General features: G+C 41.2%; 1 protein-coding gene across 1 annotated transcript in view; it reads right to left on the minus strand.

Annotated features, from left to right (window-relative positions):
• Nucleotides 1-3,991: 3,991 nt before the first annotated feature.
• ADAMTS12 (ADAM metallopeptidase with thrombospondin type 1 motif 12) overlaps nt 3,992-15,737 on the minus strand; it is a 160,837-nt gene continuing 149,091 nt past the window's right edge. Inside the window, exons 19-23 of the mRNA XM_051643449.1 lie at nt 14,296-15,438; nt 12,771-12,923; nt 10,360-10,533; nt 6,501-6,654; nt 3,992-4,614 (exon numbers count right to left, since the gene is read on the minus strand). Coding sequence (XP_051499409.1) covers nt 4,379-4,614; nt 6,501-6,654; nt 10,360-10,533; nt 12,771-12,923; nt 14,296-15,438 — 1,860 coding nt within the window. The 3' untranslated portion in view covers nt 3,992-4,378. The remainder of the gene's footprint in view (nt 4,615-6,500; nt 6,655-10,359; nt 10,534-12,770; nt 12,924-14,295; nt 15,439-15,737) is intronic.

A 15,737-nucleotide genomic window follows, 5' to 3' on the forward strand; every position in this document is an offset into this window, starting at 1 on the left:
CTGATAGGACTGCAGAGCATGAGAGCAGACCCTATGTGAAACCCAACTGGAGAAACAAGCTATTTCAGGTCAGTGGCAAGGACACTCAGCTTACCCAGAGCTGGTTCACAGCAGGGCTGCTGCCACAAGGTGCCACAAACCACACACAACCAACATCACCCTGTCATTGAACTACAAGATGGTACCTGACAATTGTGGCAGAGGTGATGTCTGTTTGCTACCATATGTATGACATTTAGGGTCTTTCTGAGCAGTGTCCTGGATCTCTAAGCACCCTGAAACCACTTGTGGAATGGACAGATGGAGGTTGCATATAAGACAGTTGGCAAACAATCAGTCAGTGATTATTTATGAAAGCTAAGGCTTACTTGTCCCTGTCAGCTATCCCCAGATACCTACATCTACAATACATACAGTTAATTCTGCTTAGGTGTGGGTAGTACCAAGTGCTTCTTGTGTTTCCATAAAACTGGCACAGCCACTGACAACCACTTTTCTACAGAAGTCATGGGGGAAAACAGGCAACTGATTGCTCAAATCCACTCATACTCTAGGGACCCTACTTCTAAAATCATGGAGACAATGTAGAGCCACAAGCACAATGTTTTCTCTGCATGCTGATTTCATTTGAAGGTCATGCCAAGCAGCCAAAAGACAGTTCCTTTGGTAAGTGCTGCATGCTTGGCTATGCCAAAGAAGTGCCATGAGCCATGGTAGACAGTGTAGCACTGAGTATAAACTGCTTGTCAGGCTACATGCTGTGCAGCAGGTCACCCAGTGGAGCCTTAACAAGCCTTCGCAGAGTGGAGGGATCTTCAACTCATTTCTCAATTCAGTTCATTCCTCTCCCTTAGAGCACCCGTGCAGGATTCCACCCCAAGGAAGGGACAATTCTCCACCACCAATTCTCCGTGGGACAACTCGCTGCTGGAGAGCAGTGACAGCCCTGTGCCATCTGCCAATCCATAGTGAGTTGTCTCCATGGAGGAATGTCCTGGCGTAGAGATGTCCTGGTGCAGATGTGTCCCTGCAGAAAGCTGTCCCGGCTGCGAGCTGCCTGTAGTGAAATGTCCCACAGAGAGTTGTCCTAGAGCCTCCCACCCTTCTGGGCTGGGGATCACACTGTATGAAGCAAGAAGGAGCAACTTCCTGCATTTTCCACAGGGTGTTATGAAGCTGGACCCATGGATGGATGCATGGGTAGCGTTTGGTACCTGAGGGCAAACTGATGGTGCTTCTCAACCCAAGCATGTACGTCTAATTGCGATGCCTGAGCTCTTGGGCTGCGTGCCAACAAACAGGGTTAAGGTGATTAAGTCTGTAGGCATCAGCATCAGCAGCACTTGCAAAACTTGAGTATTGAAAAGATTCCAGGGGGTGGTTGTTGGAGTGGGCATGACCATAATGTACACAACTGTTCAGGATCACAAGTCCATATCCAAATAGACAAACACACACAAAAACATCTGCTGCCAAGAAGCTGAGGCACATCTGCCTGGCCTGGAAATGGTAAGATACCACCTGTTTCATAGGAAATAACTAAGCCCATTAATGTCTATATTTTTACTTAGCACTATGCTTTACTTTGCTACTTTTCCCCTCACCCTTTTTAATGATCTCTTTTATGCTGGAATATCAAACATCAAAATATCTCTGTGATGAGGTTTCTCCTGGGATAGAAGATACTTTCTGAACTTACATTTCTTGGAATTCTACTATAAGAATATTCTTGCACTGGAAACATAAGATACCAGAGACATTAGATATAAGCAATGCCATTTATTGAAGCTTGAAACAAATATGTCATCATAGCTCACTTTTTAAACCTTGAAATGTTAGAACAAGCAGTGACTGTGCCAAATACACATTGTTTTCCTGAGCAACTTGCTAAAGCTGATGTGTCTCAGGCTAATATGATAATATAATGATATTACGCCCCTGTACTTAATACTTCGTTCAGTTTTGAGAATAGTGACCATCTGGGTTAGGATCCTAAATCCACCTTTACTTAAAAAGAGCTAAGTTGTAAGAAAGGAATCTTGCTAAATGGATGGGAGAGATGACTGCAGATACTGTTACAACAGAGGAGATATCAGGCTGATGAGTGCAATGTAAGAACCTACCTAAAATGTAGCAGTGGCACTGCTCTATTAAAAGTCCATGTTGTGGTCACAGTCTTTTCCATAAAATTTTAAGCTGAGCAACAGTGATGACTATGCTTCCCTGGGTAGAAACATTATTTTGATGAATGTCCACAATGTAGTTTATTCACTTTTATCCATTTCATACGGAAACACAACTCCCTGAAGAAAGCAATGAAGCCAGAAATTGTTTTACTCCACACTGGCCATAAGGAGCACTGGAAGGGACAACCCCTGCCCCTGGCACTTTTCCTCCCCCCTGCACTGTAACCACTCAGTCAACTCCTCTCTCAGCAGCTCACATACCTGATGGCCCACTCCAGCTGACTTCCATGGATAAAACACTGCAGGTATCCCTGAGCCCAGAGGAGTGTGACTGTGAAGTGAACCAAACTTCATCCTGCCAAAAACCAAGAGGATATTTCTGGGAACATCAGAAGCATCTCCACATCCACCAGTAGGTTGTGTGGCCATCAGAGAACTGCCTTGGACTGCAGCAGTACAGGCTGTGCTCTACACAACGCAACGTGTGGCCAAGCCCTGCCCAAGCACTTCCTGAATCAGATGGGTCACCTCCACTCCTTCACATGATTCAGTATTTCTGCCTCCAGCAGAACAGAACTGCCCAGATTTCTATTGCTCAAAGGGTCAGTAGCCATTCAGGACCTTGAAGGACATTAGCACACTGTGAAACTTAAAAAAGTATGATGTCCGGCATTGGCCAGCAACACCACAGACATGTATTATCTTAAGAGTATGTGCACGTGTGCTATGTACACACATGCATGCACATGCACCATTGTAAGTCACCCCCCACACCTGTTATACTAGCACCATATTTTTAACAGTGGATTTTAAGTTTTATCAGCACCTATAACTGGGGTTTTATTGCTATCACAAAGGTCAACAAATCTAAGCTTACCATGCTGCCTATCCTGAACTCCCAGAGACTTCAAGTGAAGGAATGAGCCAAAGGTCACAAAGATACCAAAAGGACACTGAGACTCGCAGCCTTCATTAGGTTTATACACTATAGCTAGGCCCAAATATTTCTACCAACATTCATAAAAGTCTGTCTAGAAATAGGGCTACTGCTAGTTACAGCTCTGTAACCATGGTGATACTTCGATTCACAGCTATGTGTCTCACTCTGCATTGCACAAAATGTGACATTTCCCTGTATTACAATCGCAAATTGTCAGGTTGCTAGAAAGTAAATCTGAGATTTTCCAAAGAGCATGAAGAACCAGGGTGTCCAAATCCTACAGAATTTCTAAGGAATCCAAATGTCAGACTCTGCCCAGCTCTTCTGAAAATGCCGAGCTTTGCTTCAAAGGGTCAAGTCTGGTTTCCCTAAATTTGTTTTGCCATTTTCTTCAATAGCAACAGGCACACTGTTTGTCTAGTGCTCTCCTAATGCCTGAGGACCAGAGCTACACAGATACCCTGAGTCTCAGGCTCCTCTCCCAGGTGCCCTCAACCCTGCCTATGATCAAGGACTTGCTCCAGAGGAAAAGTCTGCTGTGAACAAGGTGACAGAGTACTCTTGTGGATGTAGGCTAAAATCTACTAGGAGATACTGGATTAAATGACAGCTCTGTTACTGAAGGTAATAGATGCTTTGCTTTCAGATTTAGTGGGGTTTCTAAGTTAGGGCAAGACATTTGCAGCAAAAGAAAACTGCCCAGGACAGGCTATTGCTGAGGTATCCTTTAAAGGTTCAATCAAGTACTAAATTAATACTTTTTCTTTTGAAATCCCCATTGTTTCAATTTGGCATGCATATCATAATCAGTTACTATAAAACTCTGCCTTTAAATGAAATAAGCACTGCCCACAGTGCAGGTCTGTGTGTGCTGCCCCACCAGCCACCTTCACTCAGCACTCTTGAGTAAGTGGTGCTGTGGTTTCAAGTGGGTTTTGGGAAAGAGATGGAAGAAAGAACAAGTAAAACATTCACTAAAAAAAAAATAATTCTTGTAAGCCTGTTTCTAGTCTCTATGCATGCCTAAGAAGTACTAACTGCTGGTACACTGCAAATTATGTTACAAATTCTGGACTATTACAGAGAAACAAAATCAAGCAGTAAATGAGGACTGATAACCCTAAGGGATGCATTTTCCCCGTTTTGATCACAGATTTCCATTTATGTTGGATGGTTCTGGAAAAAAAAAAAAAAGAAAGATCATAAAATCTGTAAACAGAAGCCCTGCTCAAAGTGACTAGATAAAAAAGAGCTAGTGCCGGGCAGCCTGGTTGTTTTTTTCTTGGTTTTGAGGGGATCTTCTTCTAGATCTAGTGTAGTTTTGCTGGTTGATGCCTTGCTGATCCCAGTGCCTTGCTTTGTTACGAATCTGGGGCTGGCTACACGTGAAGCAGCATTGAGTCTGTATTGATGGCAGCAAACACTTGCCAATGCCTTTCAGCCGCTGGCAGAAGTGAACCGACAGCTGGTCTTTGCTGCAGGGCAGCCCTGTGGTGGAGAAGAGAAGAATTAGTTGTATTTTGCTGACCATTTTTCTGTACTTCTAGAATTTTAAACTGCTTCAAGCCAGACAGTCATGCCTGTTAGGGCTCTTATTTATGATGTCTTTATCTTCCTTTGTATTACAGGTCAGCATGATCCCCTTGGAATTTTAGGACTTTCAAGTGAACAGGTCCCATTAAACTTCGCATGACCTTCTGTCTTGGAAAATACAACACTCTATTATTACTGTTCAGTGAGGCTTTACTTTTGCACCAGACATAGCTGATTTTTTTTTTTATTTTTTTTTTTCCCCCCCCACTTTGATGTTTCTGCTTCTAAGAGCTGACAGAGAAAATGCAGCAACGATTTGGGCACCTGGTACTTTGGCATTCTTCTGCCAGTGCATTTAAGATGGGGACAATGGACTGGCACCATGAGGCAGAGCCCTGCAAGGCAGGCAGAAGAGCACAGACAAGGCACGTGCAACTACATGCTCAGCTTGACTACACTTCAGTTTCTGCAGCACCACAACGAGCCAGGGGCTTGGTTCCACCTGTATTATGGTGTTGATAGGTCTGTGGTAGTTTTAATAAATGGAGACATGTCAAATTCAGTAGGAAAGTACAAAATGAAGGTCCTCAGCTGTGAGAAGAAATGGCTGAAGGAAGCATCAAGGTTTTCAATAGCAGGAAGGTGGTTGGATTAGCCAGATAAGGGTAGTTTAAAACATATACAAGCACTTCTTTCCACAGCAGGCTGTGAACCTCTGGAACTTGGTGTCACAGGAGAATGTGGAAGCAGACAGCAACACAGAGTGAAAAAGAGATGCAACATGCTAGTGGAAAAAGTTCTATAAATTTTAAATAAAAGGCATGAAAAAGGATGCCTCTAATATTTTGGTTGTAAATGCTGTGGGATTCCTTGGAAATGAATTACAGGAAAGGATTAAGCTCCTGTATTCTCCCTAAGTAGCATCTTCTAATGCCACTGCTGGTGACACAATACTGGACTGCACTCTTCTAGCCGGTAGGACATTTCTTATAACTTACTGGCTCCTTGAGGTTTTATTCAGAGAAATAACTATTTCCAGTCTGTGTAGGTAGTAATTCTCTCAGTCTGTCTTCTTGAACATGAGAGGGATGGGAAATAAGCAGACCAATTCAACCCTACAGCAAAACATGCACCGAAGATCTTTGAACAGCAGGAGGCGTGATGCATCACTCCCAAGTGAACGCCAGATCTGCACTGCCCTGAGGAGTCAACCTCTTGACTCATTGCCAGATTGAACCCTTACTGCTGACTTGTTAAGAGGGAAGAATCCTCCTCCAAAAGGCCTTTGAAGGCTCTTCCAGAAGGACTCGCAAGAGGACTTCTCTCCACCTTTTTTGAGACATTCTTACCCTGTGGGACACTGAATTCTTACTGCCACGACTGTTTCTGGGTTCACTGCCAGTCAGATTTTTCTTATAGTGTTTGTGTCATTTTCTTGCTTGCACTCCCAGTCCAGAATTTGCAGTTCCCATAAGGGCACCTGCCTTAAGAAATGCTGTATGTTTGGACTCAAAGCATGTCCTTCCACAGCCCAAAAGCAGCCTGTGAGTTCGCTAAAACAGGCCAGCACAAGCAGACCTGCTCATTTAGTTGCGGCATCATAAATTAGGGATGCATGCTCAGGGAACTGCATTCCCCATCGTAGCAACACAAGGCCAGTAGGGCTGGAGTGAGCCTGCCAGCAGCGCAGCTGAGCAGTAGCAGGTTAGGCTGACCTACAATTACTGAGCCTGTAGTACTCAAAACAAGCTAATTAACTGGGTCAGCTCGCAGTTCTTGCAGAATCTTGGCACAAACTGAGAGCTTTTTGCAAAATGTCTGATGCAGGTGTATTATCATACCTGTATTTTTCCTGCAGTCTTGCAGATTGCACTTCTGATAATCTGTGGGCTTTGGTTTATCCACACACATACTGTCATCTTCAATTTCATTACTTTCTATATTCATGCACTTCACAGTTCTTTGCTGAATGCCCCCTCCACAAGAAACAGTGCACTGAAAGAGAGTAATTCCAACATATGTAAAAGTCTCCCATGTGGAAATGGTGTCATATGCTAATATTTGAGTACTTTGTGTACTGTGTTCTCCTTTTATGGTGCATCGTGGCCAGATTTGGCAGGATACCACAGAGGGGTAAATAGTACAGCCCCCTGGAATGTTTAACCCTGGAATGTAAAAGGATTGTTTTCTTCAAATGAGGATGAGGATGACCTGAAATGTCAGTCCTACAAAGTCAGAGTAGTAATCCAAATTAGTACTGCACACTGACATTTCCTGTTTCCCGTGTTTTCTCATCTTCTAAACTAAACATGAATAATCAATTGCAATGTTAAGTATAGAAATGACTGAGCTGAAGATTTCAAAAAAGCTCACTGAGATGTTTTTTCTTTGGTGACATTTACACTGTAGTTACCCTTTCTTCATGACCACAAAACAACTGCTGGCTGCTTGTTATGGCTGCACACAGGCAGTTATAAAAAAAAAGGACATTTTCAAAGCATGTTCCTGTACTATTCTGTAAATGTACTAAATTCTTCCAACATCCCAGAGTGTCTGAGAATTCCTGTTCATTTAAAATTTTTTCTCTTCAGATAAATAGTTTCCAGTAAGATAAATGATAAATACTTCAACAGATAGACAATGTCAGCTAATAAAGCATGGGAGATTAAGACAGGAGTGGTACCTCTTTTATTTTTTCTGCATATTATCCTGTTTCTAACTATATCTCTGTGCATAAGACACAGTATTAATGATGTGCAGTACATTAAAAGATCTTAGGTACTCTTAAGGCAACTTTAGATTCATGTTTAAAATAGTTTTTTTTTAATAAAGTAAAATAGATGAGATTAATAAATCAGTAAAATAGCAACTGTGCATTTTGGTATTCAGTTGCTTATTTTATTTATGTCCTAAGATTTTCACTTCCATGTTTAAGTGTTACAGTTACATTAATTTCACATGACACTATACTCATATCCTATCTAATGGCTTGGTATTAAAAACAACTCATTACTGTGTTAAATGACTCTCCATTATGTCCTTGTTTCTGCATTCTGCATTTTGGTGTTCTTTCAATGTTTCAATGTCTGCTGTGAGAACTATGTGTAATGTATGAATAGGTTTATTAAGGAAACCAGAGGGAGAGGTTTATTAGATATACAGTTTATTTGTAACTAAACATGTACTGCAGATACTGGAAGGTTCCCCAAAAACACTCGTCATATTTAGATTTCCAGAAGCCAAAGGAGGGCTTTTACACAAAGTTCAGAATTTATGTTTGTGTGGGCAAGTCCAATATTCCACAAAGTTGCTTTTGGGATCATCCTCCAAACCCTCAAAATAGTCCTGAACAGTAAAACTGGAGAGACTCTGAAAGTACAGACAGATCGAACAGCCCAGCAGCACTGGAAGGTTTCAGTTAGGTGGCATCGGGGCTTTTATTAGCAATTCAAACTGTTTTCTCCCTTTTCTCTCTATCTGAAAGGATAAAGATGTTCTTAACCTTTCACCTTCTTGAAATGTTTCCTTATTCTGTATCTATATTTGAACATGGTTGAATTTACTACCCAGTAGCTTCTTCCAGTGCAAAACTTTAAATGACTAACAAAAAGAATGTCAATGATAACTCCTTTTTTATTAGAAAAATGAAATAAAAAAACCAACAGACTACCACCCAAAAATAAATGCAGGAACAAAAAGTAAAAGCTACAATATCTGTCACCTGAAGGAACTGAGATGGGCAGGCTCTGAAATGTTTAGTAATATTTTCAAAAGATCTTCCTTTGTAGCTCCAGCTGTGCATAAGAAACCCTACTTGCCATAGGCACTGAGGTTCACAGACATAGTATGACCAAAGATGGACAACTCAGGACAACAAATAAAACAGAAAAGGACTTAATCCTACCGGGCCCCAAGGCTGGTTAATCCACTGTGTACACGGTTGCCTGTTGCATGATGCAGTGGTGTTAGGTCTTTTTGTCCGGTCGCAGTAGCCCTCTTCTGGGCAGTAGATACGTCGTTTTTGTTGGCCACCACCACATGTTCTTGAACACTAATAAAAGAGGTGCACAAACCCATGAGGAAAGAGATGGGCATGGATGAGAACCCAGAAACAGACCACAAAGACAAGAGGAAAGGTTCTTAATTTAGAAATGTGGAGCCACAGGTAACAAAAAGCATTGTCAGTGACCTGTGTGATTTAGAAAGATGTCCAGCTAGCCTGCATATCTTACAGTTCAGATATGAAGAAAAGCTCTGTAGTGAGACATTTATTTCACCATGTGCTTGGAAAGAAACACATTTTTGAAGAAAACATTATTGGTGCAAAATACTTGAGGGAAAGCTGTTACTGACGTGTATTAATGCAAGGAACACAGGACAGCATGGAGGGGACAACATAGAACAGGCAACACAGAACTGCTCATGCAGCACCACCAGCAACAGTAACTTCTCTAACAAGAATGGGATTGGAAGTTACATGTCTGCAGGATTAACCTGTAATATTTACTGAAGACAGCACAAGTTCATTAGATGCAACATCTCATTTTTATGAGGTGGTTGGGGACATTGAGATTCACCCAATCCATATAATAAATTAAGTATTCAGAAATAAAAACATCACACAGTGACCCAGGTTATTTTTTAAACATTCTTTTGTCCACATTCCAGTATTACTTACCGAGTGATTTTTTTACTATTATTCACTGTGTCTGCAGTAAAGCCTGCTTTAAATACACAAAATATTTCATACTCTGACATGAAATAAGATGGCAGATATATCTTGGAAAATGCAGTGTTCCTTTCCTCCAAGAACTGCATCTCCATGGATTTAGGACCACAGCTCACATCTGAGAAAGGTCAGCAAGAACTTTTTCAATTCAATTTTATCCAATATCCTTAGCATGAGGACAGCTGCCAGGGTTGGACAAGTTTTTTATAAAATATTTTAAGTGGGTGCAATCATTTGGGTTTTCTTATTTTTTTCAACCCTTATTGGCTGCTCTGACCAGAAAGCCATGCCCTGGTGTACTTATTGCAGGTGTGATTTGTCAGTGGTCTCTGAGGAAGCAATGTCATCAAATCTTTGAAAATCCAAAAGTATCAGGTCCACAGTGCTGCAAACATTGTGGTACTTTCTCCAAAGCTGCTCCTACTAAAGTGGGAACAAACACCAAAATGTAATTGGACCACGTGCTTTAGCTGACATAAATATATGCCTGGCTGCCTATGGGTTTGTTGGCACGGATTTGTATTACAAAGTGACCCAAAAGTCAAATTTATCTTATGTCTGACCTTAGTCTCTGGCCCTGTTAAATTGCAGCCCAAAAATGTTAAGGAAAATTCTAAATGAATTGTAATGAGAAAGCAACATTAAAATAGCAGCAAAAAGGATCAGTCTGAAATAATCACATTTCCTGATCAAGCAAGATAGCTTAAACAAATCTTCCAAGGCATCTGCTTCTCTCTTTCAGGGGATGGTAATTTACAGCTCTCACTGTGTATCACATGCAATCCCAAAAATGACCCTGGGAAATACTACAAACGTCTTTGATCATTTTTGCTGTAATCACACACACGGATTGCAGAGCCTCTGAGTGGTACTGTGTGTCTTCCTTCAAGTGAATGTTTCACCTAACAGGCCTAAGAGTCACTGCTGACAACTAAGGGCTCATTTCCAAAGCTTCTTCTGAAGAGCAATACCTCATTCCAGGGCTCCACACGCCACTGCAAGCAAGCCTGCGTGTTACAACTCGTGTTGAACTGTGGTTTATACCCGAGTAACTGGCAATGAAAGGGCCTGAGAAGTCGCTTTTCACGAACATCAATGCAGTGAACATCTCGGGTCTTGAAGCCGCCGTTGCAGTTTGCAGAGCACTGTAGACAAAACAGAAAGGGGCACATGTCCTAATGATGCTGAGCAGCTGTGCCTTCCCCAGTCACAGAGGAGAAGGACAGCCTGAGCTTTGAGCATCCTGATTCACAGAGGGAATTCCTGGTTTACTACAACAAGAATCTGTTGTTAGGCTTAAAAACGGTGTTTCTCATCACAGCAAATCAGAACACACCATACAAATATTTCCCTTTCTTCACTGCAACAGCTGCTAATAGCACAAATGCATATTTGCATCTTGACAGCTATTTTAAAAAATGTCATGGTGAAAGAGTCGTAATGCAATAAACACAATACACAAATCTGTATGCAGGATGTCAGTTCTTTAGTTCTTTCTGAGGGAGGAAGGGAGGAAAGAGGCACAGCTGTTTAAGTTGATTTCTCATTCAGCTGTGGCAATAGATTGCTCAGGCTGGCAGAACTGCTCCCTCTTGGCCTGTAGACTTGAGCTGCTGCTGGTACTACTGGGAGATGGTGGACTCTTTCCACAGCAGCATTTCCCACCCTCACATTCCTCACTCCTCTGTGACAGCAGCTGAATCCATACCCAAGAGCAGCCTGGGCATGAGAGAATGGGAGAGAAGGGAAAGACACTGAGCCTCACTCACAGGGTGTGAAATTGCTCCTCAGCTTGGAGCACTACTGGCAAACCAAGCAAGCCCTTCCAGACTCCTATTTCACCCTAGAGCTTGCTCCAAGGCCTCTTGCAGCAGCAGTACCAGGCTCTGTTCCCATCTACCAATGCCCAGCATCTCTCCTGTTGCAGAGGAAGAACTGCATTTGCTGATTTTTAATTTGAAGGACAATTTGATTAGAGAAAAGACAAAGAGAAAGCTTGACTACACTAACAGGGGAATACAGCCATCTTGCTGTGATAAGGTGACATAAACATGTTTGAAACAAGCAATGAGAAAAAAAATTGCCTCTTGCAAAGGCAAACAAAAAGCCATTTTAGCACATGAAATTGTAACTAGGTTGGTATAGTTCAATTGCTGGAAAATAAGGGTGGCTAATGCAACTGAAATCTGCTAGGAAAAGCCTTTTCTGTCAAATTGGCCTCATAATTGGACTAACACTGTAAAACATTTGCTTCCTGTAACATTTTATCATTAAACCTCATTTCTAGCCACTTTCTGTGACATAACTATAACCTACTTGTTGAAAGAGCAGTAACATTTATGAAGAAAAAGTGAAGGTGAAATACGCTGCACTGCAACTAGGCCTGCAGAATGTCTACATTACACTTAAAATTAATTCTGAAGCCTTAAATGTGGCCTTTCCCAGACTTTCTAAAGAGTTGTGTATTTCATGAACAAATCAATTCTATGTCAAAGAGCTCAATGATGAAGCCCAGGTTTTATAAGTATGTTTTCTTTGTACAAATCTGTCCTCTAGTTCAATAGCAATAATAGTGTCTGTAAAAATTATTAGTATTGAGAAAGTTTGAGAGTTGTGCCTTTTTCATTATTAAATCAACATTATTTCAAATAGAATTTTGTAATTTTCCTCTTTTGAGTCCTAAAAAATAATCCACTCTGTGAAGCCTAGATTTTAGACAGCATGAAGACAAAATGTGACAAGCTTAAAGAAGTCACTGAAGTCCTTCCAGACGTTCATCAGACATCTTACCATCCCCAAAAGAACTTATATGCAACTCTTTGGGTTCTACTTACCACCTTAGTCACTCTTCTGTGTCTATTTCTTGACCAGGTTTGTGTACATAACTAGGACCACCCTAGCCATAGCAGACATTCTCCCCAGTACATCTTACTTCAGTTCTTGTAATGTAAAACTCAAGAGGTCACATGAATGGGTAATATAAGAGATAACAAACTGTGGCAAAGGTGAATAGGAACATGCTGATTCCTTCTCCCAAATTGCCACTTGCTTCTTAGAATTAGGATATGCCTCTGGAGGCAGAGATCAGAAGGATGCCACAAGCAGACATGTATACCTCTGTCCTAGGATCTCCACAGAACATGATCATCTAGATGCAAGAGTTAATGAGCACGACATCCCCACAGGAAGAACAGAATTCACAGCAGATGCGTTTCCATAAATAACTTAGTCAGGAAATTAGTAAATTAGTGCTGAATGGTCAGCTAGGAATCATGTATGCATTAACTGAGTAAATAATTATTTTTTAAATGAAGTATCTAGAACTTGCTACTCTTTGAAGTTAGCAAACTTACTGTTCACACACAGCTCTGAATTAAGTTACCTTGCTCCAATTTCCTGTTTTCCAGTTAGCACATGGGCGGAGATAGCATTTTCTTGCAACATCAGGTTTTTTCATGTGCTGACAGTGAGATGTGTTCCTGCTGCTGCACTCCACATGTCTCCAGAAAGCCCCCATTCCACAGGTGGTAGAGCACTGCACACGGGTGAGAGGAAAGCCCAGGGGGAAACTCAAGTGTTATTAAGTCTTTCTGGAAACAATCCAGGAACTTAAATAGAAATATCCAGAGCCATTTTAGATAATCCACTTTTTCTGACATTTTCAAAAGAAGATTTCAGATTCACCTAAGTCCTACTTAAGGTTCCGAAGGCCATATTTTTGTTGCTTTGGTAAGAAAATACTAATTCAGATTTACACCATGCACTGCTCTTGTTTACCAAGCTCCCATTCTAAACCTGTACCAGCTGTTGTACTGTTTCCTTCAGTGATTTTTGGGGATTCAATGCAAAATGTCATTGCATCCAATCTTCAGCACTGTTCCCTCTCTATTCCTAATACTCCTGATGAGATACTCAGCAAATCGAGTGTATGATGCTGAAAATCTGAAGCAAATTGTGTGAGACTCTTGGAAATCTGTGTAGGAAAAGAATTTTTGAGATGATAAATTCAAAATGTCGCTAAGTGTTTCCAGCATTTGGGAGGGTTTTAGTGTCTGAGGTAAGGGAACATTGATCATGCCAGTCCAGATCCCAAGTGCACACTCTTTGCCAAAGAAGTCACTATCACTGTATTCTGAAGCAGGAAGGGGGGAAAAGTGGCTGGAGACTAATCTACTTTTTTCTCCCTTAAAAAGGGAGGGACAGTGAACTATATGGATAGAGTAAAATCCAACACACGCCAAGCATGTATCTGGCATGAGAAACAGCATAAATAATCTTGAATTAAGTCAGCAAAGTGATGAAGAAAGCAACTGCTGTTGTGTTTTGAACAACCTACATGGAAGTGGGAGAGTTAAACAGGGAAAGCTGAGTAAGTGCCCTTGGAAAGACAAGGAAAACTAAGCTTTACATAGTAATAAAATTAGCTTATCTACATGATCCTGGGCAAACACTAATTTAGAAAACACCTAATACAGAGAAATTGTATATAAGTGAATGTTAGAACATAATAACAGCTAACTTTTGTTTTGCACTTATTTGGGGAAATACAAGCATATTCATTTGTTGTCTGTAAGAGTCATCTAAATAGCTTAATTTTTTGCTCTGTCCTAAAACAAAACTCTTGAGGTATTTATGGTTATAGTCAAACCTGAATGTCATGTCCCTGGAAAAGCTATGCTTAGTTTTGCAGAATCCAAAAATACAGACACATTCTATATAAGCAATCTAACATTAGATATTCCAAGGTACCACTTTTCTGTGTGACCAGTACATCATACATTCAGATTAATGCATGTATGATACTCACTTCAGATAATTGCAACAAACTTCAGAAGCTTTACTTCCTCAGCAGTGGTTCAGGCAGCTGTTCATACTTTCCACTTCTTACGAGTTAAAAAAAATCTTACCTCACTCCAGTTGCCTACTATCCAGTAGGAATCACCAGGCAAATTGTTGGATGTTACCAGGTGGCTGCTTGGTGTGGCATTTGTCAAAACCCCCTCAGGTGTTGCATTTTGGTTCCTGAGAACATGTTGGAGAGCTGATGATTGTGGACTGGATGTTATGGTGTCAAGAAGCTTCATCTCTCTTCTGTTGTCAGTCTGGTCTCTCAGTACATGACCAAACACCGTGGGCATTACTGGAACAGACGCTTCTTGGGTAGTTACTTCTACAACAGGCACATCAACTTGCAGACTAATATAGTCTGCTGTTGTTGGAAATGCCAGACCTTGTGCTCCTCTACTAACAGGAAGAAGTGTAGAAGGTTCTTGGTGATGAGATGCAGGGGTGGGCTCAGAAGTCACACTCTCATTTTGAAGGACATGAGAGCTGGTATCTAGGGTTGTGCTCCTGGTTCTGATTCCAGGATTGCGTTCTGTGTTGTAAAGGAGATCAGTTGGTTTCTCACTGCCTCCAACTGACCCATCAATGTCACCAGATTCTTCAGTTAAGTAATCATAGCTGGAAGTTATTTCTGGACTACTGGTAAAAGAGGAGACAGGAGTGTCCTCACTTCTTTGCACTTTGCCTTTGACAGTAGAAACTGGTTCCCTTTCAGAAATATTTTCAGCATGTCTTATACTTCCAGTGCTTAAGGTATTATGGAAAGGCCACGAAGTAGTACTTTGGTGTGAACTATTTTCAGTAGAAACGACTGGGTAATTGTAAACATCACTTGGTCTGGCAAAATTATTTTGCAATGTTTTGTTGCCTGATTCTTCTGAGACATTACCCAAACCAGAGGATGTAGGCAAAGGGGGAGTTCCACTTTCAGGCTCTGGTGCTTCTGCTGTTGTACAGGACCTCGGGCTTGGTACGGGTGTTCTGTGAGGAGGACTCCGCTTGGGATTAGTACTTGTTTTTCTGATTATGATCTTTCCTCTTCTGGGTGCCAGTGGAGGTATGGGAAATCTTCCAGCAGAAGGACATTGCTGGAGGCCACACAAGGCCTTAGAGTTTGGTCTCTTGGAAGTATCACATGGCTCATCATTATTTTTCGCACAAGTGACATTACGAGTCCTTATTCCACCACCACAAGTAACTGTGCACTGCAAAAGAAAGAGAATTAATACAACTCCTCCCTTCATTCTGCTACAAAAAAAAAGTATCAAATGGCATCTGTTTATAATAAAGAAACATCATTATAAATAATCAATAACAAAGCTTTTCGTGAGGAACAATCACTTCACTTGAGATATGTTCCACTACCATGGAGCTCTTTCCAATTTTTAAAATATTAAGTGTCACTTTGGGGAAACAGTAATGAAAAAAAAATACACAATAAAGACAAAACATGAAAGTAACAAGCTAGGCTTTTACTTCTTCAGTGAATCACAGGAGTTGTTTA

This window comes from Apus apus, chromosome Z (genome assembly GCF_020740795.1).
Source record: "Apus apus isolate bApuApu2 chromosome Z, bApuApu2.pri.cur, whole genome shotgun sequence".
In the NCBI taxonomy this organism is placed as follows: Eukaryota; Metazoa; Chordata; class Aves; order Apodiformes; family Apodidae; genus Apus; species Apus apus.